Source organism: Centroberyx gerrardi, chromosome 2 (assembly GCF_048128805.1).
Source record: "Centroberyx gerrardi isolate f3 chromosome 2, fCenGer3.hap1.cur.20231027, whole genome shotgun sequence".
NCBI classification, from domain to species: Eukaryota; Metazoa; Chordata; class Actinopteri; order Beryciformes; family Berycidae; genus Centroberyx; species Centroberyx gerrardi.
The window spans coordinates 14,758,229-14,782,093 of record NC_135998.1 but is presented as its reverse complement, the minus strand read 5'-3'; the positions used below and the strand labels follow the sequence as shown (position 1 = coordinate 14,782,093).

The window sequence follows — 23,865 nt, the reverse complement described above, 5'->3', positions numbered from 1 at the left end:
AAGCTGGAGTCAAAAATAAAGTAAAAATGTAGGCCCATTTCCCCCTGAAATACCAAAATAAGCCTTACAGTGTCAATTAACCATTTTATCTTATTACAATATCCACATTATAGCATCTGTAACACATAACAAGAACAAATGCTGAGACCAAAATGCGGACAGATATGGAACCCAGCAGTAACCCCTGCTACCAAGACCTAGGGAAACACTGCCATATCAAAACAGGGCAGAAAAACAGGCAGCAGCTCACAGACGACTTGTCGCTCATTCAAAACAACATTCAGACTCTTACAAAGGTAATTTTCTTGGTGACTGTTCTTTTATTTGGGGAATCAAACAGCACAGGGCTATAGGTAGGCTACTGCAGCGGCAGACCCATTAGGCCATTACCATTAGTCGTTGACACTGCTTCCGTGGTCTCTGCCCTTCAAACGTCACATCTTGGTAACTGGGAGATCATGGAAAATTCCTAATTTCCTATTCATATTCACCAATTCTGGGGTCATTCATGATCATTCGTAATTACCAGCAGCACTTGAAGGCAGCGTTTGACAAAGGAAGGAGTGACTATTACACACCGTCTCAAAAAGGGCTCTGTGAAAAACTTGCATAATCAGTGACTTTCATACTAGTCATTTATAGTTTGTCAATCCTAATTATAACCAAACAAAATATAATCGGTGTCTACTTGATTTTCCGGTTCAGCCACAGATAGCAACTAGTTTCTCCCTTTTCGGTAACTAAACGCAAGGCTACAGTAATAGAATCAAATAGATTAGATTACAGTAGAACTGTCAATGTCAGAAAAGGGCTCAGAAATCATGTGGACTGGCAGTTTTGTTACGAGCTGTCACTCATACAATTAATACTAATACTATTAATATAGCCTATTGTGGATGACCTGCTTCATTTTTTTTTTCGTAATTTCAAATGTTTTTTTTGCTGCCGTGTGTGTGTGTGTGTGTGTGTGTAGTCAGCAAACATATTGATTTACATAACACATAGTGTGCTATAACATCTCTTAGTAGCTCTTCAGCCCCCCTAGGTCCCACATGTCTCACGATTATTGAAAGCCTTCAGTTTCCCAAAAAAGACACACTGTACTTCTAAAATAACGAGCTATGTAAATCTCAAGCCAACATGGGGATTAGGGGGGTAAATGAAGGGTTTTGCCTGGTTACACTGACCTGATCAATGTGATAAGGTTGTATTATCAAAAAACAAACAAAACAAAAAATCAAGTTGTGGAGTAGATAAAAAGATTGTGTTTTGTCACAGTTGATTTGTAGGTTGTTTAAGAAATGGAAACAAAATGGTGTACTGGAGTAGCCTACACAGATGGATAGATGAATGAGTGAATGAGTGAATGAGTGAACGAATTAATGAATGAATGAATGCGATTCAGGGTTAGACAGAGGCAAAGGCAATATATTTATACATTAAGTCAAGTTCACAGGTGGAGAGGAAGGTACAGCGAAATCAACTGACCAAAGTGTAGCTACACTTTTCAATTGAATTGGTAATGAATAGCCATTACCAATTATTTTAAAACATCTTTATCCCCAAGGCAGCAACCTTTTAATGACAGCCCACCTCAGACAGTATTTGTCAGAAATTTGAAAAGAAATGCTATAAACCCCCACCCATCATCAGCCAGTTGCTATTGTGTCATTTTTACCTTTGACCAGCCTGTGTTTGGTAAATCTGTCTAGACTACCAGCGGTAACCCCGTCTAAACAGATCTACTTTAATCTGGCGACATTTTCTGCGTAGTTAAATGTCGCCATCTGGTGTATATGGTTTTCAATAGCATTTTGATAATAAGTGATATTAGCCTGCTTTTCTTCCCGTCTCTATCTGTTTTTGTATTCCGATTCCATAATTTAAGTTCTTATAGCTTTCTTTTGTTTTTCTGTATAGGCTATAATAATGTTGATACTGATTAAAACTACAATCCGCAGTAAAGGTCATTGAAAGAAAAAAGTGTAACAAAGACGATCAATAAATTAGGTTGTTTCAACATGAAAATGTAATCCCTGTCTTGTTTCATTCAGTGAGTTGTAACAGATTTTTTAGTCAAATGTCTGTGAAAAAGTCACTGCTTTACTCATTGAGCTTTGAAAGGCACCACCGGAGGGCGACATTATGACTTTCCCTCCCAGTACGGTTGACACTGATCCTGGACCAGGTTTGTAATTTCCCTAATGCGGATAACGGCGCAGGCCGTCAGGACGGAAAAGCTGATCCCAGTTCAGAGCTGAAACTGAAAAGGGGGCGTCGATATTGGCGTAAACTGTACAGACAAACATGCTACTGTACCAGGAGCTTATTCTAAGACAGGCTCCCATTAGCACCAATGAGAATTGCCGTTGAATGCCACCCGTCCAATGAACGTTCGCTTTGTAAAAGGAGGCGGGCCTGTCGAGTGGGTGTGTGAGAGTGTAGGAAGAGGAGGTCAAATGCGCTGCGAGAGTTTGAAAAACGTGAGGCTGCCTGGAGGAAAGATACACAGGTAGATCATTGTGTTGGAGTTGTGGATCGACAAAACAATACAGGCGCAGTTATTTGAGTTAAGATTTAGGATTATATATTACACATTTCATAAGTGCAGCAGCATTGTCTGGGTATATTGTCCACGGCGCAGTGGTAGCCAGTTAACTTAGATACCGTTAGCTAACCACAATGCTAGACGTCGCGTGTTCTCAGACAGCTAGTTGAAGCTAGAGGAGTCATGACGTTTGCTAGCTAAGGACGGTACCCGTTTTATCATTAGTTTAGAGGTTATGCATGTCAGTGGCAGCCGTCCTCTCTGCAGAGTATTAGATAGTTAGCTGCTGCACTTCGCCGTCGTTGGCAGTTATCTCTCGGAACTTGTTTCACAGTCGCAGCCGACATGTTTCAGTCTGTGCCCAGGCGTCCGATTTGCGAGATCGGTGTGAATGCAGCGAGGCTTCAAAGCAGCAGCTCGTTCCGACGGGGTGTCGGGGAGGGCAGTGGGAAACCCGAGAGGGTAGCCTGGCTGGGCAGGGGCATGGGCCTGTTGTTGTCTTGGCTACAGAGAGCAGGTGTGGGCGCGTGCGAGGCCGCGAGCTCTGGCAAGAAGAAGCAAGGCTTGCTCTCCATATTTGCCAATCACTGTAGCTTTGTGACTGGTCAGAGGCTGCGGCGTGCGTATCAGATCGGCGAGCTTTACTCCAACTTGTACTCGGAGCGGACCAGGTGGACCCTGGTCGGGAGCATATGGCGCAGACTGCAGAACAAGCACGCTCCGACGGGGAAACTTGTCGCGGCCCTAGCTGGTGTCTTCATGTGGGAAAATGAGAAGATCCAAGATGAAGAAATTCACAGGTATGTTCTGATGGTAATCTCCTTAAACACGCACACAGGGGCTGAGACTGTGATCTGTAATGTCAACAGTCCAGTACACTAACGGGCTGTGATGATGTTTGCATCCCTGCCAAGGAGTGGACTTGAGATGCAGGCACTGGACGCTGTCAGACGCCTGAGCTCGTCGTCAGGGACAGTAGCAGGACAGGTGGAGCCTGGCTGGGAGATGGTAATGGAGAAGAAGGACTTCAGAGTGTGGAAGCGGCCTGTCCCTGACAGCCACCTGTATGAATACAGAGGTCAGCCAACACACAGTCTCACATGTGGAACCAGATATTTCATAAGCACATTGCTAATGTTCTCTGAGTTCCTCCTGTGCTCTCAGGATTTTGCCACTCCTCCCTATCTGATGATATTGGTGTGATTGTCATGTAAATGTCAGAGTGTCATCGCTTGCTTGTTTATTTTGCCTGCAGTGTTGGGCTCCTACAATGATGTCACCCCAAGACAGTTCTTCAATGTTCAGGTACAGAGCTGCCAAGTCTCCTTTTATATATTATTAGGCATAATCAGTCTTGAATCTATGCAAGTGCATCCAGCCAATAATCTCTCAGTCAACTCTGAGTTTATTTATTTATATAGCACTTCATCACAAGCATGTCTCAAATGACTAACTAGCAATCAATCACAAAACAAGAATTATGTAACACAAGGAAGCAAAACAAAGCACAAGACACACAATAGCACTAATTTAGTGTATATTTACTATTCATACTCATGCTACTTTCACATGTTTGTATTTGTATAGGTTGTGTTTAGCTTATATTTATGGCAGCTTTTTTGCATGTCCATTACCCAACCCCTCTTGCTCAACCCTGAATGTTTGCACTGCATGTAACTCCAAAGTAACTGTCGCATGTAGCACCCTGCGTGTGTGCTCATGTGTGCTATATTAAGCATCTTCTCCTCCACTCATGCTTCCCCCTTTCCCCCAGTTGGATACGGAGTACAGGAAGAAGTGGGATTCTTTGGTTATCAAGCTGGAGGTGGTGGACAGAGATGCCAACACGGGCTCCGAGGTCGTGCACTGGGCCACACACTTTCCTGTGAGTTTCTGTTATCGCACTCCGCTCAGAGGGAGGAGGGTGTTTTTTTTAATTCCAAGTCATGTGTGTTCATAGGGGCACCATTGCCCTCTGTTGTTGTGTAAGCAAAATATGAATGACCTTGTCTTGCTGTTTGGCCAAGAGCAACCTTAGCCACCATTAGGGCTGGGCGATAATTCAATATTATCGTTAATCGTCTTTCAGTGGAATCATATCGTCATCATGCAGTGATTTTTGGATATTGTGACACACAATTCTGCTGTCTAAATTGATGATAATAAGCAAATTTTATTTAAACTCTGACGAAACGAGGTATGAAACATTCTAAGGAATATTATTAGAAATTTTCAGGTTTTTTTTTAGTTTTTTTTTTACATTAAACCTACCATTACCATTCAGTTCAATGGGATGAGCAGTAATTTGATTATTTGCCGTGATCGATAACAAAAAAAATCCTTATGATCATCGTGATATTTATTTCAACCAGCCCTAGCCATCATGACTCTAGTTTGTATTTGAGACTGCCATTCATGATTTAATTTTTTGGACATGTCCCCTCACAGTATCCCATGTACTCGAGGGACTATGTGTACGTTCGCCGCTACGATGTTGACATGGAGAACAACATGATGATCTTGGTATCCAGGTGGGAGTTTTGAATCGTATTTTTGGAGTCAAATATGGTCGTGTGTTTTTGATACATTTATAAATGACTACCTAGTATTTTCCTGTCTTTCACCCCCTTGTGTATATTTGTCATTTTGTTGTGTAGGGCCGTACAGCATCCTCGAGTCCCAGAGACTCAGGACTTTGTGAGAGTTCATTCGTACCGGTCAAAGATGGTCATCCGCCCTCACAAGTCCTTTGATGAGGTTGGTGGTGAATGTGTGAACTCATATTTGTCTTCCTTCCAGGTTTCTGTGTTTTGTAGGCAGCAGGTTGGACCTCACTATGTTTTTTTTTTTTCTTGACAGAATGGATTTGATTACCTGCTGACCTACAGCGACGACCCCCAGACTGTCTTTCCCCGTTACTGTGTGAGCTGGATGGTGTCCAGTGGTGAGTTCTCTTCATTGTCAAAACTGATCTTAGTGGATTAGCCTACCTTTTGTACACAGATGGGTTGTGGTCTGTTGAAATACAAATCATGCCATAATAAGAACAGTTGCCCTTATGAAGAACTGTCATCTGCACATTGTTTATTCATGTACCGGACACCTACCGGTTGACTAAAGGCCCTGACACACCAGGCCGACGGTCGGCCGACGGCCAATGTCGGGCCGTCGGTAAGCGTCGGTGTCCCTTTTTCTTGCGGTGTGTCCCGCACTGTCGGCACTAGTCGGACCCTGTCGGCGTCTTTTCGGCCGATTGAACATGTTGAATCGGCGTTGGAGCCGTCGGTGAGAGAGATCACTCTGATTGGTAGTTCGTGTTTTGCCTCTGGATGATTGGACTGATAAATTCCTTCAACATGTGGAACTGAACAGGAAAGAGCCGAGCGAAATTTTTAAAATCGGAGGTTTCATTTATCTCCAGCTCTCGACACAGGTTCGGGAAAGCCCCTTGAGCCTGTCGCTGGAGTAACGTTATTCATGATTTCACCCATTTAGTGCGGTTTCTCTTTTTATTTTTCGCCTCCGCCTTCTTCCTTTCTTCTTCCACAACCAAAAGACCAAGGGCTGACAACGCCAGTGCCATTTGCAACTTCTTATCAGACATAAGGTATGGAGAGTTATTTCCCCTCACGCAGGCGCAGAACGTACGTGCTAGTTGGCCGTCGGGTGTAGTCTTTGTGGTGTGTTCAAGTGCAACTTTTTGGACCAGACGCAGGCGACGTGAGGCGACGCAACAGTCGGCCTTCGTCGCCGCTGGTTCTTTGAAGTCGGTTTGGTGTGTCAGGGCCTTAAACCGAAGGGCACCACAGTCAGGATTAATACAGGGCTGATGTCACTGTCAAATACAGTCAGATAACTAAACTGCCAGCCACTGAATTTGCAAAACAGTTTATTGACTCACCTTCAATAGAATGGAGATAGTTTTTAGCCTGCAGTAGCTGCTGATTCAACATGACCCGCTGTCATTGTAGTCCAGTACTTTGTTAGGCTGTTTCATTTTAGTCATTCATTCTATTCATGTGCCTCATGATTTCCAGGATGAGTCAAAAACACTTGCTTTTCTGTTTCCTTTAAATCTGATCAGGCCTGTTGGTGTTATTTTTGTTGAGATTTTCTTCAACTCTTAGCTGTGGTGTAATTCAGATGGACCTCTTTTGGGGAACATGTATTAGTGTGACTTAAAAAGTGTTAAATTTTAAAATATTCAATTTGACTCCAAATTCTTGTTCTATTCAGTTTGTGAAAAAAACAAAACAAAAATGCCCATCTCTCTTCACAACTAATATTATTTGGCAGCTTTACGTTTAACCTGTTGTTCTCTCAGCATTTTGTCAAGGAATTCAGTTCCCTGTTCAATCAGTTGCCCATCATCCGTAATAAAATTAATATGAATATTCTTGTGGAAACTCACAGACACAACAGGAATAAGTGCACTTTGCGTAAAATTTTCCACAAATCGGTGTAGTTGCCCATGATGGGAAGGAACATCCAGTTGTTGAAGCAAAATAGAGATTATAATTAATTTTCTTCTTGTTTTAGCTCCCTTAAGCATGACAACAACAACATCAACATAGCAGGGGTTACAAGTCCTTTCTTGTGTCCTTGGTGTGTGTGTGATATATTTATCTTAGTATTCTGCCAATAATATACTGCCCCATTTCAGTGCCTTCAATGGGGCAGTATATTTTCTTAATTTATACAATTTAAATATTGAATTTTGGCAAATGATCATCAGGCAAAAAAAATCTCATTCTTGGCAAAATATTCATGTCTATTGATTCATATCTGTTGATTAAGGGAAAGATATGAGTGAGAGAGCTTGTGCACATCTTCTAAAATATTTTAACAAATTAGGTGAGAAGATTTGATGAGTAACATGTTGAGTACATTTGTTTATTTTTATGTGGTGATTAATAACATGCATCTATTGTAATCCGTTATTGGTTACATTTTAGAATGAGTCGTTTTCTTTGAATGTTTTTCTTTCACTTTTATTGGTCCAAAAAAATAAAACTTTAAAAGTAACTTTCCCCAACACTAGTTGTAAGAAGTTTGTGCAGTTTATGATTGCTTTCAATAGCATAGCATTACATAGGCTGTTTTATTTAGAATTCTTTGCTGTTTTGTTAATGTTTTATTAAATTGTTGAACAATAGGACTTTTCTCAGTGGGATGTGTTTTGTCCCAGTTCAAGAATCACTGATACACTAATTTCTTACCCCACATATATTTCCTGTTTTCCATTGATTTGATATTCTACCCTGACAATTGTTCCTCTCCACCTTCACATCTGGCAGGTATGCCTGATTTCCTGGACAAGCTGCATTCTGCTGCCTTGAGAGCCAAGAACCTGGAAGTGGGGATCCATGACTATGCAGGTGTCATCAAGCCCAGTGACACCAACCGCCAGCCAAGCCAGGAGCGCCTCACCGGGGACAACACACGCACGGGTGGTCCCGGGCAGATCTACGCTTGAGATCATCATCATCATCATCATACTGGAAGGGGGTATGTTAGTGTGTTTTCACCTGCACTTGAACACAGATTCAACCCTCCATCCCCAACACCAAGTTTATGGATACATTGCAGTAAATGGGAACATGAAATGGAAGTTGCAACCTACGTTGAAGATGTACATACAGTATGTCCAACCACAGACACGACTATATTGGTCCTAGATGAGATGTCATGAGAACAACGGACTGTGTTGGTGAGAGTATTTTCACTCTTTGGAGGAAATGTTGCCAGGAAATTCCGACTGCCCGTGTTGCCACTACTTCTGCTTAGCCAACCAACGTCATGAGGGGAAAGGTGTTCCCTTTGCCTCCTTTTGCTAATACTATATGTACTGCAACAATTGGTGAGACTGAGCCAAAATACCCTTATTGTAGAGATGCTATTGCCAAAGCACTGTTTCTCTCATCTCCATGTTCATTGTTCTTGTCTGACAATGTCCAACAATGCCTGACTTTGAAGGTTGGCTGTGTTCACTAGCAACCACATCGCTGCACTGCTGTCTGTTGTCTGATTTGAGCTGGATGATTGCTAGATGTCGTGGCAACGGTTGTGCAGTGATAGACAGGTACAAGCAACGATACTGATTGGCTTCTGACGGACATTGTCATCCAAAAGTTAAGCTGTAGGCCAAGTTTTCCTCACTGACAGATGCAGAGATGAGTTGTCCGTGGTGAACACATGCCAACAAGTCTCTTCATTGCATGGACTCTCCGGCAACTGGTTTCCTGATTTGCTTGCAGCATAAGTGATCGATCCTGCTAAGACAGAACAGGACGGATAAAAAAAATAAAATGACTCCACAAAAAACAAAACATTTTGATTCAATGGGAAAGTTTGTCCAGAGGATTGGAGATGAATATTCTGGGGCTTCTATGGTTTCTTCATGTTGTGTGGATGGCAATGTTTTGCTCCCAGCACAGCCCAGCTTTCACACTGTCCGTCCCACCGTGTCTGAGTGACTGTTTCAAACTGCCACCGTTGACAAAACAGCCTTCTGAAGATAACCAGTCCTTCACCATTAGGGGCATAGTGTCTTATGACAACCACATAATCCTCAGATACAATGGTACTAATGCGCTTCACTTTGATTTTACCAGTAATGCAACCCCTCCCGACCCCCACAGACACACTCTTTAATAAACCGATGCCCTTATCAAAGAAACTTATAACACTTGTGCCACCTCATAACCCCTCTGCATTTCATTTGAGTTGAAAACGTAGATGAAACATTTCAACTCAGAAATTGTCAGATACCCTGGTGTTAACACCTGTTGTAGCAGACTGCACTGTAGTTTGCACAACTGGAGTAATGGGTGTCTGTATTTCCTGTGTGTTACTGTAGATCCTGTACATTCACACAACCGCAGCCTAACTTGAGTAGTGCAAATCTTTGTTCTCACGAGTAAGACGAGCTTTGTAACATTTCCTTTCTGCATCATTGTGATTCTAATGTTTTTTTTGTTTGTTTTGTTTTACAATTACGGTTGTTATAAGTGTAGGTTCTACTGAAACTACTTAGACCTAATCATCCTTGTTGCTGTTGTAATTAACTGAGTTTGCGGGGGGTTTTGTGAATGTACAAAGAATACCACATGCTGTGGTACTAATTAACTACACTGTTTACAGCCTGACAATCTGGCACAAATATGTTGACATCCGTTTGTGTTTAGAAAACATCTCATCTTGTACTAAAATTTGACATAAAATTTGTTGTAGGTGTACATCAGAATGAATCGGCTATGATAACTCTTTCAGCTAAGTAAGCCAGTATAATTCTAGTTTTCTTTCTAGTAGAGTCTAAAGAAGGGTCCACTTTTGTGAAATAAATCCCACATGTACATGTATTAAGTATTAGTTAATATATCCCCCTAATGTCTAAAATATGTAAAATTCCTATTATCTTCAGTGAATAAAGTGTTTCCTGCTTTGTTTAAAAAAAATAAACTGTTGGCAGTGTAAGATGTAAGACATGCTTGATATGTTGAAAGTGTGACGGAGGAAATTAAATGCCTATTGTTGTTTGATCTTCATCTTGGTATGGTCAAACGGAGCCATGAGATATTAAAATGAGCATAATAACGTAATTGAACAGTATGCAACGTTTGAGAATGTTCCGCTTGCGAATGTAACATTCTGGTGTGCTGTCACCCGTAGACACCCCTGTGCCACCTGCAGTAGTCCAAAAGAGAGTCATCATATACTGGTTTTTTTTTGTTTGTTTTCTGCAAGTAGTATAACATTTGTTGTGATTACCAAATGTTAATTACTTTAGAAACCGCATAATTATGGTGTACAGAAAAATGGAAAATTGTATGAGCTGGTGCACTCGTAACCCTGTGATTTACAGAAATATTGAAATGGAACAACTAATCGGTTCAAATAAACAGATTTTCGAGTGTATTTTACAGTGTTTGGTGTTTCTCTTCGGTCTTTGTGGCTTTTTATTTTGAGCATGTTTATCATGGTAGTCAGAGAAAACACAGCGATAAGCATTGTGCTAGTACCAGACGGCAGCTACAGTCCAATCTAAAGGGATAATCCGTAAACCCTACTCCCTGCTCGGCGCATGGTCAGTGACAGACTGAACCGTTTACTGAAAGCACTGTCACTCTGATCTGGAATCAGCTTAAGACTTTACAAACTCTCTGCTTTACTGGCTACCATACATTTTAACATCTAAACTGTCTTGCTACCAGAATCGTTGGTAGAAGTCATTTCTCACTGGTAATAACATTGTGCCTTAACACTTTGACACACTTGATTTCATTACAATAACACATCAATAATTCTTTATTTATACAGAGTTAATTGATAACTTTGTTTTGCAAACCTTACCATGTTATGGTTACTTTGGGATCCCCAGCTTGTATGTTTCTTTGAAGAGATCACATTTTGTTGCTGGTAGCTATTACCTGATAGGAATGTGGCCCAGGTTATCTGTGCGTTAATAGTCACTGGTTGCTGTGGTCTGTTTGGTTTTAGGCAACCTGAAACACACCCAAGTATATTGCTTAAAATGCCTGTCAGTGGAGAATCTCCAATTAAAGATATTTTGGGGCTTGTATGTCAGGAAACCTGACATTTGAGAATGCGTATTCATAGGAAGCTTGAAACAAGACACAACCTTTGTGTGCATGTAAATAATCGCTGCATTTAAGATAACAGCTACAGTTGAGATTGTCACTATCACATCACACCATCCACGTGGAGAGTGCAGTTTGATAAAATAAGAGTAGAACCACCAGTGACCATAGTCTATTATTTCAACTCTAGCATACACTCGACACACTGCTGGCAAGGTTAAATTCCCCAGACAAAGGAAAGCTGGGTGGGTTTTTCCAGGAATATGTAGGATATATGACAAATGCAAGAATAAAAACTTCCAGTCTAAGAGAGTTGTCAGTTCTCCTTCAAGATAAAAACCATTTACTCAATAAAAAAAAAAAAAGACAAGGCTCTTGGTGCGTTGGCTGGGTCATTTTGACAGTGATTCAACTCTGAAAATCTTGCAGTGTACATCATCATGTAAACTCACATGGGCTGTCGGCAAAAACTGAATTGACTAAATGAGAGCCATAAAGAAAGGAGGAGCCCGGTTTATAAATGTACATTTTATTTCCATGATTTAAATTAAGACATACAGACTGGATTCAAAGTAAGTGGTTATGCATTGCACAGAACCAAGAGTGATATAATTTTATCATCATATCAGGAACATAAACTCACAGTCTAAAACACATCAGCTTATATATATTAGGCATTGCGCAACGTCTCATCGTTTGATTTACAGATTTGCGAAGTGTCCACAGCCTTAATTGAGTGCACATTGTTTTAACATATGACCTCTACTAGCTGAAATTATAAGCCACAGTTAAAAGCCACTGAGCACTTAATGTAATTGATCATATCCACAAATCTGCCACATCAGAACTAACTGGCGTGGAGAAAATTACTAAACTGCTTTATCTGAGCAAATTATATAAACCCCTCGAGCCCCATCAGTCTCCCTCTCTTTTTTTGGTCCATTCTTCCCCTCCGTTCAACATCAATGAATTCATTGGTGCTAAATATCTACACAGGCTGTTTAGATAAAATTTATTAAGACCCAGAATCATGGTCACGGTCCTGTATCTTAGACTATATCATGAGACAATGAAATGATGCAACAATCCCATCTATTGAATGACTTAGAGCCTGAAAATGAAAAATCTTCACAAAATAATGAAAGTTACCTTCTGGTTATTGGTCAGTTATGATCTTCAGCCCCAACAGTTGTCGCCTACATGCCCAACAGTCATGATTTTCTCAAGATTGTTAAAAGTTAAATAGTTCTGCTTTATTTCTTTTACAATTTTTGCTTTTGTACTTTGACTAAATAAGTAATCTAGTGACTCGGAAAGGGTAATGTACATTTTTTTTTGTTAGTTTGAGGACAATGCTGACATTGGGCTGATAACAATAGAAGGCAGATAGCGCTCACAAGCCTCCAAGGTGCTTGGCAGAACCATGGACTGAAGAAGCACTGCATGGTTAGATCAAGCACAATGGGGTCCTGGGCAAAGGCGAAACCCATCACAGGTCACACTGGATCCAGCTCAGTCTGAGGCAACTGAGGGACCGGAAAGCTTATCCAGCTTGGTTTAGAAGAGACTTGCTGTAAAGCTGTAAAAGAGACGATATCTTCTTTCGTAGTTGTGGTCAGACATGATCAACTATGGTCAAAACGCCAAAAATCATGAGGGTCGAAACTCCTGAAAGAAATACACCATTGTCCGTTAAAATGTTTTCTGATGCCTTTGATCTCCAACAAGTCTGCTGAGCTGTCTAAGGACAATCCCACAGTTTTGTGGCGTCCGCAGCCCAAGAGTGGCGGTGCAGGAGGTCCGAAGGTGTGAGGGAAGGGTTCCCGGCTTGTGGAGTGATCGACAAAAAAAGACACCACCGCTTTACACAACTATTGGATAAGGGGAAGTGTTTGTAATACGGTGCAGTTAGGAACATCTGCAAAATTTAAAAAAAAAAAGGATTAGTCATAGGTCACACTCACTGCGGAAAAAAGGGGCGACACCCTTCCTGCGCACAAACTGCGTCAAACCCCACCCTCCCATCCTTCGCACCCGATCCTACGAGTTACGTTCGTACGAAAGAGAAAAATTTGTAGACACAATTCCACGATGCGAACTTTAAAATATTCAAAATTTTCATGGAATGATTTACAGCAGGCCAGAAGGATGGGCTGGGTAATCAAATTAGTACTCCATCAGTCTATTGGGCGTTTTTCAAGTGATCAATGGAAACAGAGTTTGGGTAATACGATGGCGATCTAGTTAAGAACCTCAGCATCTCGTAGAGTACAGCCAACAAGCTTTTCCTTCTAATTGACTAAAACAAAAAAGAGTCTTAGTGGCCAAGGACACCAATGGATTGAAGGATGACAGTTACAGCTGCATCGCTGTTTGTCCATCTGTAGACATTTTCCGTCTCCTCGGGAGTAAAGACACAACCACTCTCGATGTTTTAGTCCTAACCATGTTAACGGCCACTGGACACAATGTCAGGAGTCATGATACCATCAGGCTGAGAGAGCTGTTAGGGGAGTCTCTCCAAAGGGTTTGACAATCTCGTTACCTTTCTTTCTCAGATCCCAAGGGACATCTTACTAAAATGAGAAGGCTTGGTGTGATAATCAACTTAGAGCTCTGGCAACTGAAGCACTTTGTGTGATGAAATTAGATAAACATGCAGACACCACATTGTATATTAATGCGGCATACACCAAACAGTCACCCTAAATTTGTAGTGACGAAATGGGATTAATGGTACAATAATGGGAACTTTGGGTAAAAATGGTGGGTCTTGGTGAACAGGATGGTTTGGTTTTTCAGAAGAATGAGGATGTTTCAATGGGATGCGGTATAGCTGATGGGATGGCATGATGGTTTTTACACATGGACATATGATTGTGCGGTCTTACCTTCTTTCTGTTTTCTTTCTTTCTTTGAGAATTGTCAGTTGCCATGGATCCCTGGAGTTAGGATCTTTCAAACTCTTACAGAAAACTCAACATCTTACCAATTCTCAGTTTGAAGGCTTGACTTTTCCTCCTCCAGATCGCTTCAGTGAAGGATGCTTAGATGCTCTTTGTCCTCTATCACAAAAAGCGCCCAACTGAAATAAAAATAACTCAAACCAAACCACATTTTCTCGGGCACTAAGGGTCACAGAGACCATCCCGAGAAAATACCAAGACAACACGACAAACATGAGACTCAATCATACCTTACTCAGTATCTCACTGACACACTCCAGCTGGTGTCTTTGGAAAGTCACTTCCACACATCTGGTCTTTCCAGGAAACCCACCTTTCCATCCGCTGGCCCCAAAGTTGGTGCTGGGAGCCCAGCACAGTGCAGCAGACTGAAAAGTGAAGAGGCAGAGTGGGCGCTCTGAGCTGTGTCTTGGGGTCTACTGGCTTGCTCTCCTGGAGACAGACTGTCCTGACTGCGTCTTCAACACCCTTCAAGTCCCTATCTCCTGCCCCTCCTTCAAGTTAGGAGGGGGTGGGTGGTTTTCTCTTGGGATAGGTGGACTGGCAAGGAGGACTTGTGCAGGGTGGGATTGGCCCGTGGGTTGGGGAGTTTGGGGGGGCCTGGTTCCGCATTTCATAAATATTAATACAGAGTCCTCCCTCTCCAAACGGGCAGATTCTTTAATTTCGTTAGAGGGGGAAGTGCTTTATTCACTTAATGGCTTTTATTAGTGCCCGGTCTTCAACTCTTTCATTAGCTAAAGTGCTGCTATAATTTACAGGGTAAAAGGGGGTGGGGAAGAGGCGGTGTCCGAGGAGTGTTGATCCTGCTGCTGCTGCTGGACAGGCATGCACTGCTCGAAATCACTGCAGCTTTTCCTAAAGTGGACATTTTCTGTCTCAATATGAACTGTAGTCTATAATATCAAATGCATTCTTGATAGCATCCTCATTGGACCGTTTCAGTTTGTTGAAGTAAGTGTTGAGAGCAAGTGTGTTGTCTCTTTTGCAAATAGCCACTTTATTTATGTATCTGTAAACCTGAAACAGAATCTTGTTGCAAATCCACATCTTTATTAAATTTCCATGTGTAAAATTGAGATAAGAGCAAAACACATTGTAGTGAATGAGGTACAATTCTTTACAGCACAACCAAAATAGAAAAGATAAAACAAAGAATGAAAAATGCGTTAAGGAAATAAAACACTTTGTAGCACTTTTAATAATTAAATGCATTCTCATATATATAAAGGGAAAGATGGTTGCTTTGTGGAATTGCAAATCGGTTGTCCTCCATGACCACAGTGTGCAGCTAATTAGCAAACTAGTGATCGCCCAATTTAGTGAGCTCATTTTTCTCTGCCTTTACACAAGTAAAGCAGATAATTTCACATCCTTTTACTCAAAGCAGCTAGACTTGACTGTGAGGACTGCTGAAATTGTAGTTATATTTTTATATATATGAGATAGATCTTAAATAATGTTTTGTATTGCCCTAAGGATGTAAGTGTACATTTACAGGTCTACCTTTTCCTATCCAATGGTGCATTTTAAGTATATTTTATGAAGTGTAAGCAGTAATTAAGTGTAAGATGATAATGTTAAAACCACACAATGGCAGTGCCACATCTGCACAGCATATTAAATATGCTGTAAATGCAGCATGATGCTGTGAACCCTTTGAAAGACTCGGCTAAACCATATATGGCCTTGCTGTATTTCTTCTGTTGGCCTGGGCGGAGTGTGCAGTCTCTTACTCTTCAGATTTCCAGGCTGACTGTATAATACTATTCTCTATATTTACTCCTGTACACACTGGCGCCGTCCTGCGTAATCACTGGCCAGCATCAAGCGCTCAGACACAAAATGGCCGCTACATCTCATGCGGTAGGTTACCACGTATCGACCTTAGATAATGCACGTATACTGAAGTGCTCCAGGATCTGATGAAATGCTCTTCATTGTGCTGTGTGGATTCTTGGTAGTTGTGAACAGCTGGGGTGCGACGTCCCCAGACTGTCTGAGTGAATGAACTGATTAACCTGAGTGGCCGTCCCTCGCAGGGAGAGGGGGTGGGCCACCAGCCTGAGTAACTGCCTCCATCATCAATGTCACATAAATCACCAAGGTGGACAGGGCTTTCAGATGAAACCTTTTCTCCGAGCCAGACTGAGACGGTCGTGGAATCACTATTACTACTAGTGTTGGACTGTTTCTGAGAGAACGGGCAGGACACGCATCCATGGAACTGTGATGCAGCATGTGATGCAGTGATGTAACATTATTGTAGCAGACCACATGTAGCACCTTAAATCATCTTCATTTAAAAAGAAAAAAAGAGAGATGGTCAGCATTAAATACATGTTTACACAAGACAATATCATCATGTGGATGGGTGAAACAAATGCATTTTGTTTTGCTGGTCAAATGAAAAGCTAACTGTTGCACAAGAATGAAATAGACAGCAAGATTGTTTTTTCAGGTTTTTATTGTACAGCTTTTTAAAATTTTAATTCAAGGCTCAACTGATATTCAATGCGAACCATTTATGGCGCTAAGTACTGTAAGGGGCTTTTAACTGTAACATTGGCACTGATGTTTTGCTTTTCCACCTTCCAAAAAACTGGGAACCACAAGACACAGATGCTCTCATGGATTTGGTTGATGACTTAGTAACTGTAGAGCAACACCCTGTGATAAACAGGTCATGCAGGGAATTAAGACTCCTTTTATTTTTTCACCAGCTGGATAACATCTTCATCCTCCATGACGTGGTCTTTGCCCACCTTCTGAGGGTTGTGTTTCACTGATGCACCCCACACTAGCGCGCTGAAAGAAGAGGGAGAGTTAGAAACTTGGAATCATCAAAAAACAATGTCTTATTAAACATAACAGAGAAACTTAATGTCAACTGCAGGGATGAAATCAGGACATAATGAAAAAAACAAACAGAAACAAAAAAGATAAATGTGTGTCTAAAGAGACAAAATTTCCAAAAAGTGAAAATAAGTCAAGGCTGTGGTACTCACTATTTGAATTCTTTGATGAGGTTTTTGTGGATCTTTAAGCAGAAATCCTCCACAGCAGTTCGCTCGTCAGGCAGTACGACAGGAGATGTGTAATCGGGAAGCTGGCCTTTGGGTTTGGTGTAGCTGTAAATGAACACAATCATCTCACTCAGATTTTCCATGCCGAGTCAATCAACTGAGTCTCAACAAACAAGAAGTGATCAAAATATTATATGGTATTATATATGGTTAAGATTCCTGTGTGGATCTATCTTTCACCCCCTTTGGCTCCCCCCTGTGGTTACTGGCTAAACCATTCTTACATGCGGACAAGCTTCAGGTAGTCCCAGATCTTCTCCAGCAGGTCGTCGAAGTTCCAGCGGTGGTGGGCCGAGATGGGGACGCAGTGGGGCACCTTGTAGATGATGTCAAGCTCCTCGATGGAGATCTGGTCAATTTTGTTGAGCACATAAATGCACGGGATGTAGACTCTGTTGAGACAAACGATTGTAAGAGGGTGCCGTGTGTGAAATTACCCGCTAAGCAGCAACCAGCAAGGTACAGCACGTTTTTCTTTTCATTATTTAAATAAAGATTATTATCATTATTATTATTTTCCTGGGGTGATTTCACACCTTTGTGCATTCCAAATGTCAATAATGTCTCTTGGATGTGAGTAGATGCATTTCAGCACATACAGACATACATGCTTACATACAGAGTATAGTCAAAATAAAAGCTCTCCAACAACAGGCAAATTTTTCATACTAGTACCTCAAATATAATACCAAAAGCAAACAATTTTCCATGCTTTGTGTGAATACATGTAAAATATTTCCCCTAGTACTGTTTATTTCTATAGCAGTGATCAGCTTTTTGTGAAATGATTTAGTAGATATGGTACAGGGTTTCCCACAGTGCTTTATAGCCATGGTAACCTGCCTTAACAAAAAAAAATAAAAAAAATAAATACATAAAACACCCCCGCCTTGACTGGGAACCCTGACAAGATCCTTAATTCGACTATTCATGTGTTTGTCTACATTGAGATCAAAGCAATGTTGAACACAGCGTACAATCACAGGATTTGCTGGCCAAAAGCAGCATTATCAGGAGCGTATTATTTTGGGAGCATCACATGGTGTGAGTATAAGAACATTGTTACAACCTTAGCTAACGTTAACACTATAATATCAGAATACCCCGTCTAAAATGTTGGCAGTTAGCTATGTTAGCAAGTAATAAAAAAAACCTCAAATTATTTCTTTCATGCCACTGCAAACTAAACTATAACTTTTGCACTGCTTTTTTACTGCATTTACTGGTAGACTTCATTAAGCTACAGGTAAGCTGAGTTTGAGTTGTCTAGTACAAGACAAACTCATTGAATTGAGTTTATTTCTCTTGCATTTTTAACAGAAATGGCGGACAGAGTTAAAAAACACTAAGTTGTGCATGTTATTTATTTAGGGAAGTGTATTCCTAATGTATGTCCCATCCCCTCTTATTTTGACCATGTCCTGGATTTCTCATTTGGTTAAATTGTACATGAAATGAAATGGGATAAATTGGGATCCCTTAGATTTTTGTACATGGACAATGTTGAATTCTTTTGGCATTAAAATGCGCAGCCCTGTCAAGAATTCACAGAATGCAAGAAATGACACCTTGTAACTTGCACACATAGCTGTTAAAAAAATCTTGAGGCCCACACACGCAGGCTTATGCGTAACAAAGAGGGCAGGATGAGTAGAAGGAACTGGAATGGTTTTTGGATTCCCAATAGCCACACCCACTGGGAATGGCTAAGGCAGGACCATCCCGGCCCCCCTCGGCTGCTTACCGGTTTCCTTCCACGACATCAATGAGGTCATCAGCAGTGGAGTCGCTGCGCAGAGTGATGTCAGCGTTGTGGATCTTGTACTCTGCCAGGATACTCTTAACCGTGTCACCATCCAGCTCACTCTGCGCACACTGAAGAGACAGAGGAAGGACAGGTGGGATGTCAATCAACACAAGACAGGGAGTGGGTGGAAAAAATACTAATGCTTAAAAAGTTGAATACATATTAAAAAATATGTATGAATGCATCACTTTTACATGTTGTTTAAATTACATTATTCTTACAGTATAATAAAAATCAATCAGTAGAATAAGATTCACAGTTCTTATGATCAAAAAGAAATGAAATGCTAAGAGATTCACAAGATGGAAGATGAATGGACATGGAGTGATCTGGTAAAGTGTGTTCTCACTAATGTCCACCAGAGGGCAGCATCAGAAAGGACAGGGGTTCACAGTCTATAGATGACCAGGGGAAGTGTGGGTAACGGGACGTCCTGTAATGGTAAAACTGCCTGTCTTTTCAACATTTTTATTCTGCAAATCAATGTAAACTACCCCTTTAAATCCAGTGTTAATCAAAGACTTTTGTATAAATTGATGGGATGGCTGAAAAATACCCTTCAATAAATTAACTGTTACAGCATGAATAAAAAATCTCTGAAAATGCATAATCGACTAAAAATATCTTGGCCAACTAGGATCCTGGTGATCAAATTAATTCACTATGAAGTAGGGCTGCAACTAACGATTATTTTCATTTTCATTTTTTATCGATTAATCTGTCGATTATTTTCCTCGATTAATCGATTAGTTGTTTGGTCTATAAAATGTCAGAAAATGGTGAAAAATGTCGATCAGTGTTTCCCAAAGCCCAAGATGACGTCCTCAAATGTCTTGTTTTGTCCACAACCCAAAGATATTCAGTTTACTGTCATAGAGGAGTAAAGAAACCAGAAAATATTCACATTTAAGAAGCTGGAATCAGAGAATTTTGACTTATTTTTCTTAAAAAATTACTCAAACCGATTAATCGATTATCAAAATAGTTGGCGATTGATTTAATAGTTGACAACTAATCGATTAATCGATTAATCGTTGCAGCTCTACTATGAAGGGACATTCTCTAATTGGTAGTTAGTCAGCCAACCTGCCTCTGGACTGATGATGGATAGAGACGATGGGTCTGTCACATGTCACCCCCCTCTCTCCCAGTCCCCCCCCCCAAAAAATGTCACAATTCATGTGAGTGACCCATTTAGGGATAAAAACAACAAAAGTGAGAAGTTTGCATCTGTGAATGTGTCTGAAATGCTGCGATGCTGCGGCAGACGCACTGTGGCTGTGAAGTTGATGCCTCCTTTGTCCTTCTTCTTGAAGCCGATGTTGGGCGGCTGCTTGTTAAGTCGGATGCCGAAGCCCTCCAGCTCGTGTTCTATTAGCTTCTTATGACCAAGAGGCTTCAAGACATCGAGCACAATCAGGATTAAGTTGCAGGTTCGAGCCACTAAAACAGAAAGGAGAGAGAGAGGTCAGCCATTGGTCAGGACACACGTCACCTCTGTCTGAAGTGCATATTCTGCAAATGAGAACATTTTTCTGTCTTCACTGATGGTCCTTACCTGCGATGACCTGCCTGCCTCTGCCCTTGCCATCCTTGGCCCCCTCAATGATTCCTGGGAGATCCAGCAGCTTAGAAAGAAGAAGGGTAAATAAGTAAAATCCACTAAAAATCCTGATAGACTGATAAGACTGCATAGCAAGTATTATGCAAGTAGAGATTCTTGTACCTGAATTTTGGCACCTTTGTATCGAATCACTCCGGGTACTGTCGTCAGAGTGGTAAACTCGTAGGCAGCGACCTCAGAGTACACACCTGCGAGGTTACTCAGCAGGGTCGACTTGCCCACCGAGGGAAACCCGACAAACCCAATACGGGCGTCCCCTGTTTTTGCTACATCAAAACCTGAACAACAGAGAGAAGGCATTAGGGACTCAAATCAAACCAAATAACCGCTGTGACGCTACACAGGACAGCAATAGTTTACTTACAGTTAACAGGAATGAAACCTATGCATTAGTAAGAGTAGTACGTGGACTGAGTTTGCAGTATTTAAAAATCTAGTCTGACCTTCTCCCGTTCCACCGCCGCTGCCTCCTTTCGGTGTGATGAGTTCTCTCCTCAGCTTGGCGAGGCGTGCTTTGAGCAGACCCAAGTGATGAGCGGTGGCCTTGTTCTTCTGCGTCCTGGCCATCTGCAACCAGCAGTGACATCATCAATACGAGACCCTACAGTCATTCTCTGTCTGCTGCTTTGTAATAGACCTAACTGGAAATGAAAAAGGCTTATTGCTATGTCCTTCATGGTGTGCAAGTAATTTTTTGGGAAAAATAACCCAGTGAGCAGCACTGAGAAGACGATTATCATTGTTTGTAGTCCTGTAAAAGTTAAGACAGCACAACTAGAAGTTAAGAGTGACTTAGTTAAAATGTATAATTTTCCCAGTATTTCCCAGCACTGGTTTAGTCAAATTTGGCAACAGTGATTTTCACTGCTATGCAAATGTATCATAATAATGCTGATGTTATCCCAAGATGTGTAGTCCTCCAAAAATACATCATAATTTACAAAAGTGGCGTACCAATGATGTACTACATGACTTCCTTATCCTTTCTCTGTTCTGTGTAACTATCATCCTTTAAACTCATAATTTAAAACTTTGCTTCTCTGATAAATGGCATGCTAGCATAACTCAAATTTATTTTCACAAGAGACCTGGCATGCTACCACTAATGTTGATGGAAACTATTATTTGAGATACATTTAATGGCCCCTCAGGTTATTTGGACAATATACAGTGGAGAATAACAGGACAGATGGGAGAGAGAAGGCTGACATGCCACAGAGGAGTCAAATCCACAGTGTGGTGTAATGCAGAGGTTCTCCGTCCCGGGCCTCAGGACCCAGGACCCTGCTGCCTGGTTTACAGTCCAGCCAGCTAACCAGGGACTGGTAACTAAAACACCTAGGCATACAGGGTGACTGCAATTACCTAGCTGGTAAGATAGAAAACCAGCAGCACTCTGGGTCCTTAAGACCAGGACTCATAACCACAGGTGTGATGTAATGTCACAGCGGTATGAATGCCTGGACTGCAGACTGTTAACTGTGATCTTTTGCCCAGCCTCTACCTCACCGCTGGTCCTGTGAGTCCTACTGAGGCTACTTTCACAGCCCAGCTCATAAGTTACCACCGACCCTTCAAGGTCCATCGCATGCTTCCTCCCTGGTCCCATCTCTGCTCAACTCTTTCACCAGCTAATGCTTATAGACTAACTTCCAAAGCGTTTCCTACTAGCTGTTAATCTCTACGCCTAAATGACTGAAGAAAGTAGCCGGTCGGTCTGTCGCTGCTGGTTCGGTTCTGTTACCACTCAACAACAAATCGGAGTTAGCACAGCTGGACTGACACGCAGACATCGGCAACATACTGACATTTAAATAATAAAGCTATAAAATGTATGTTAATTTGCGAGCCGAATAAGGACGGTACAATGTGATTAATTTTGGTATGCTTTGTAACACGTAGCACACTGACAAGGAACTGTAGCCGGGTCAGAAATATGAAGTATGGTACGAGGCCCAGCTGTAGCAGCTAGGCTAATACCTGCTAGCATTCACTGCTAAAACGTGACTGATTCATTGGGTTAGCCTGCTGTCAACCTTTACCTTACCTCATTTTCGATCTCTGCTATTTTGGCGAGTAAACTCATGTTGCCGGAGATTCCTAGATGTGATCAACGCCACCGATGAAAGTTTAAAATATTTTACATGGAAGTTGGTAAAGTTATCCGATGTTGTTTAGTAGGCACACAGCTCTAACGCAAGTGCTGCTTAGTACTGCTTCGCGGTAAATCTCGCGAGGAGGACGTGCTGCCTGAAAGCGCGAACTTTGCCCCGAGTGTTGACTCAAAGGGAAGCTTAGCATTGCCCGCCCACAGACAGCCATATTTAAAATGCCATGGAGCTATTTCATCAAGGGCCAGTCAGATAGAAATGCCTCTCTCTTGTATTCAATGCATCCTGCTACAGTGTTTGGTGTAACAGACGAAAGAGACATTCAAAATCAGCCTTGGATGCACATTCTGCATCTGGGAAGCAGATTGATTTTGACAGAGATGGAGACTAGATTCACATGACCTGGTAGCTACAGATGATTTTGATTACTTGAGACTTGCAAATGGATTAATTACTCAAAACTTGACTTTGACTTGTTTTTCACAGATTTGATACTTAATTTTATCTTGTGATATGACCACTTAAAAATCTATTATGGAAAGACTATGCTGCTATTATTGAACTCTTATTAACGGATTGATGAAGCCTAACTTGCCTTGTGGCTTCAGTTGTTTTAGGGAAAGTGTGGGGGATAGAAAAAGTGATTCTCTACTCTGTCTATATATCAATCAATCAATCAATCAATCAATCAATGAAATCTTTATTGCCCCAAGGGGAATTTGCTTTGCACAATGAGCATTGAAAAACACACACACACACACACACACACACACACACACACACACACACACACACAAAACAAGCATAGCATAAAAAAGCAGCAGACAAAAATTGTCTGATTACAGGAGTTGGTATGTCCAAATCCTGTGCACAAGTGTCAACCAAAAAAACACAACAACAAAAAAATAAACAGCTAGGTAATGTAGAATTACCATGCAGCATGAGCACACACACACACACACACACACACACACACACACACACACATAAACACACAAACATAAAACGCTGGCCTTACAGATTAACATTTGTAACATTTGTTTGTATTTATCTATATTTATGTTCTCTGTTGCACAGAAAACACTTTGAGACAAAACCGTTTTGTTGAAAGTGCTTCATAAAT

The 23,865-nt window shown here is 41.4% G+C and overlaps 2 protein-coding genes across 2 annotated transcripts; one reads left to right on the top strand and one right to left on the bottom strand.

The window, feature by feature from the left end:
* Positions 1 to 2,584: 2,584 nt before the first annotated feature.
* Positions 2,585 to 10,005, top strand: stard7 (StAR related lipid transfer domain containing 7). Its single transcript, XM_071913554.2, has 8 exons — positions 2,585 to 3,348; positions 3,463 to 3,626; positions 3,804 to 3,853; positions 4,323 to 4,433; positions 4,997 to 5,079; positions 5,206 to 5,305; positions 5,408 to 5,492; positions 7,846 to 10,005. The coding sequence occupies exons 1-8, from the start codon at positions 2,894 to 2,896 to the stop codon at positions 8,022 to 8,024; spliced, it is 1,227 nt and encodes a 408-aa protein (XP_071769655.1). The 5' UTR covers positions 2,585 to 2,893; the 3' UTR covers positions 8,025 to 10,005.
* Positions 10,006 to 16,571: 6,566 nt separating this feature from the next.
* Positions 16,572 to 22,825, bottom strand: drg1 (developmentally regulated GTP binding protein 1). Its single transcript, XM_071913542.2, has 9 exons — positions 22,679 to 22,825; positions 21,075 to 21,198; positions 20,734 to 20,909; positions 20,566 to 20,635; positions 20,281 to 20,450; positions 18,945 to 19,075; positions 17,425 to 17,592; positions 17,123 to 17,245; positions 16,572 to 16,922 (listed from the first exon to the last, which is right to left on the bottom strand). The coding sequence occupies exons 1-9, from the start codon at positions 22,715 to 22,717 to the stop codon at positions 16,823 to 16,825; spliced, it is 1,101 nt and encodes a 366-aa protein (XP_071769643.1). The 5' UTR covers positions 22,718 to 22,825; the 3' UTR covers positions 16,572 to 16,822.
* Between the last annotated feature and the right edge of the window lie 1,040 nt (positions 22,826 to 23,865).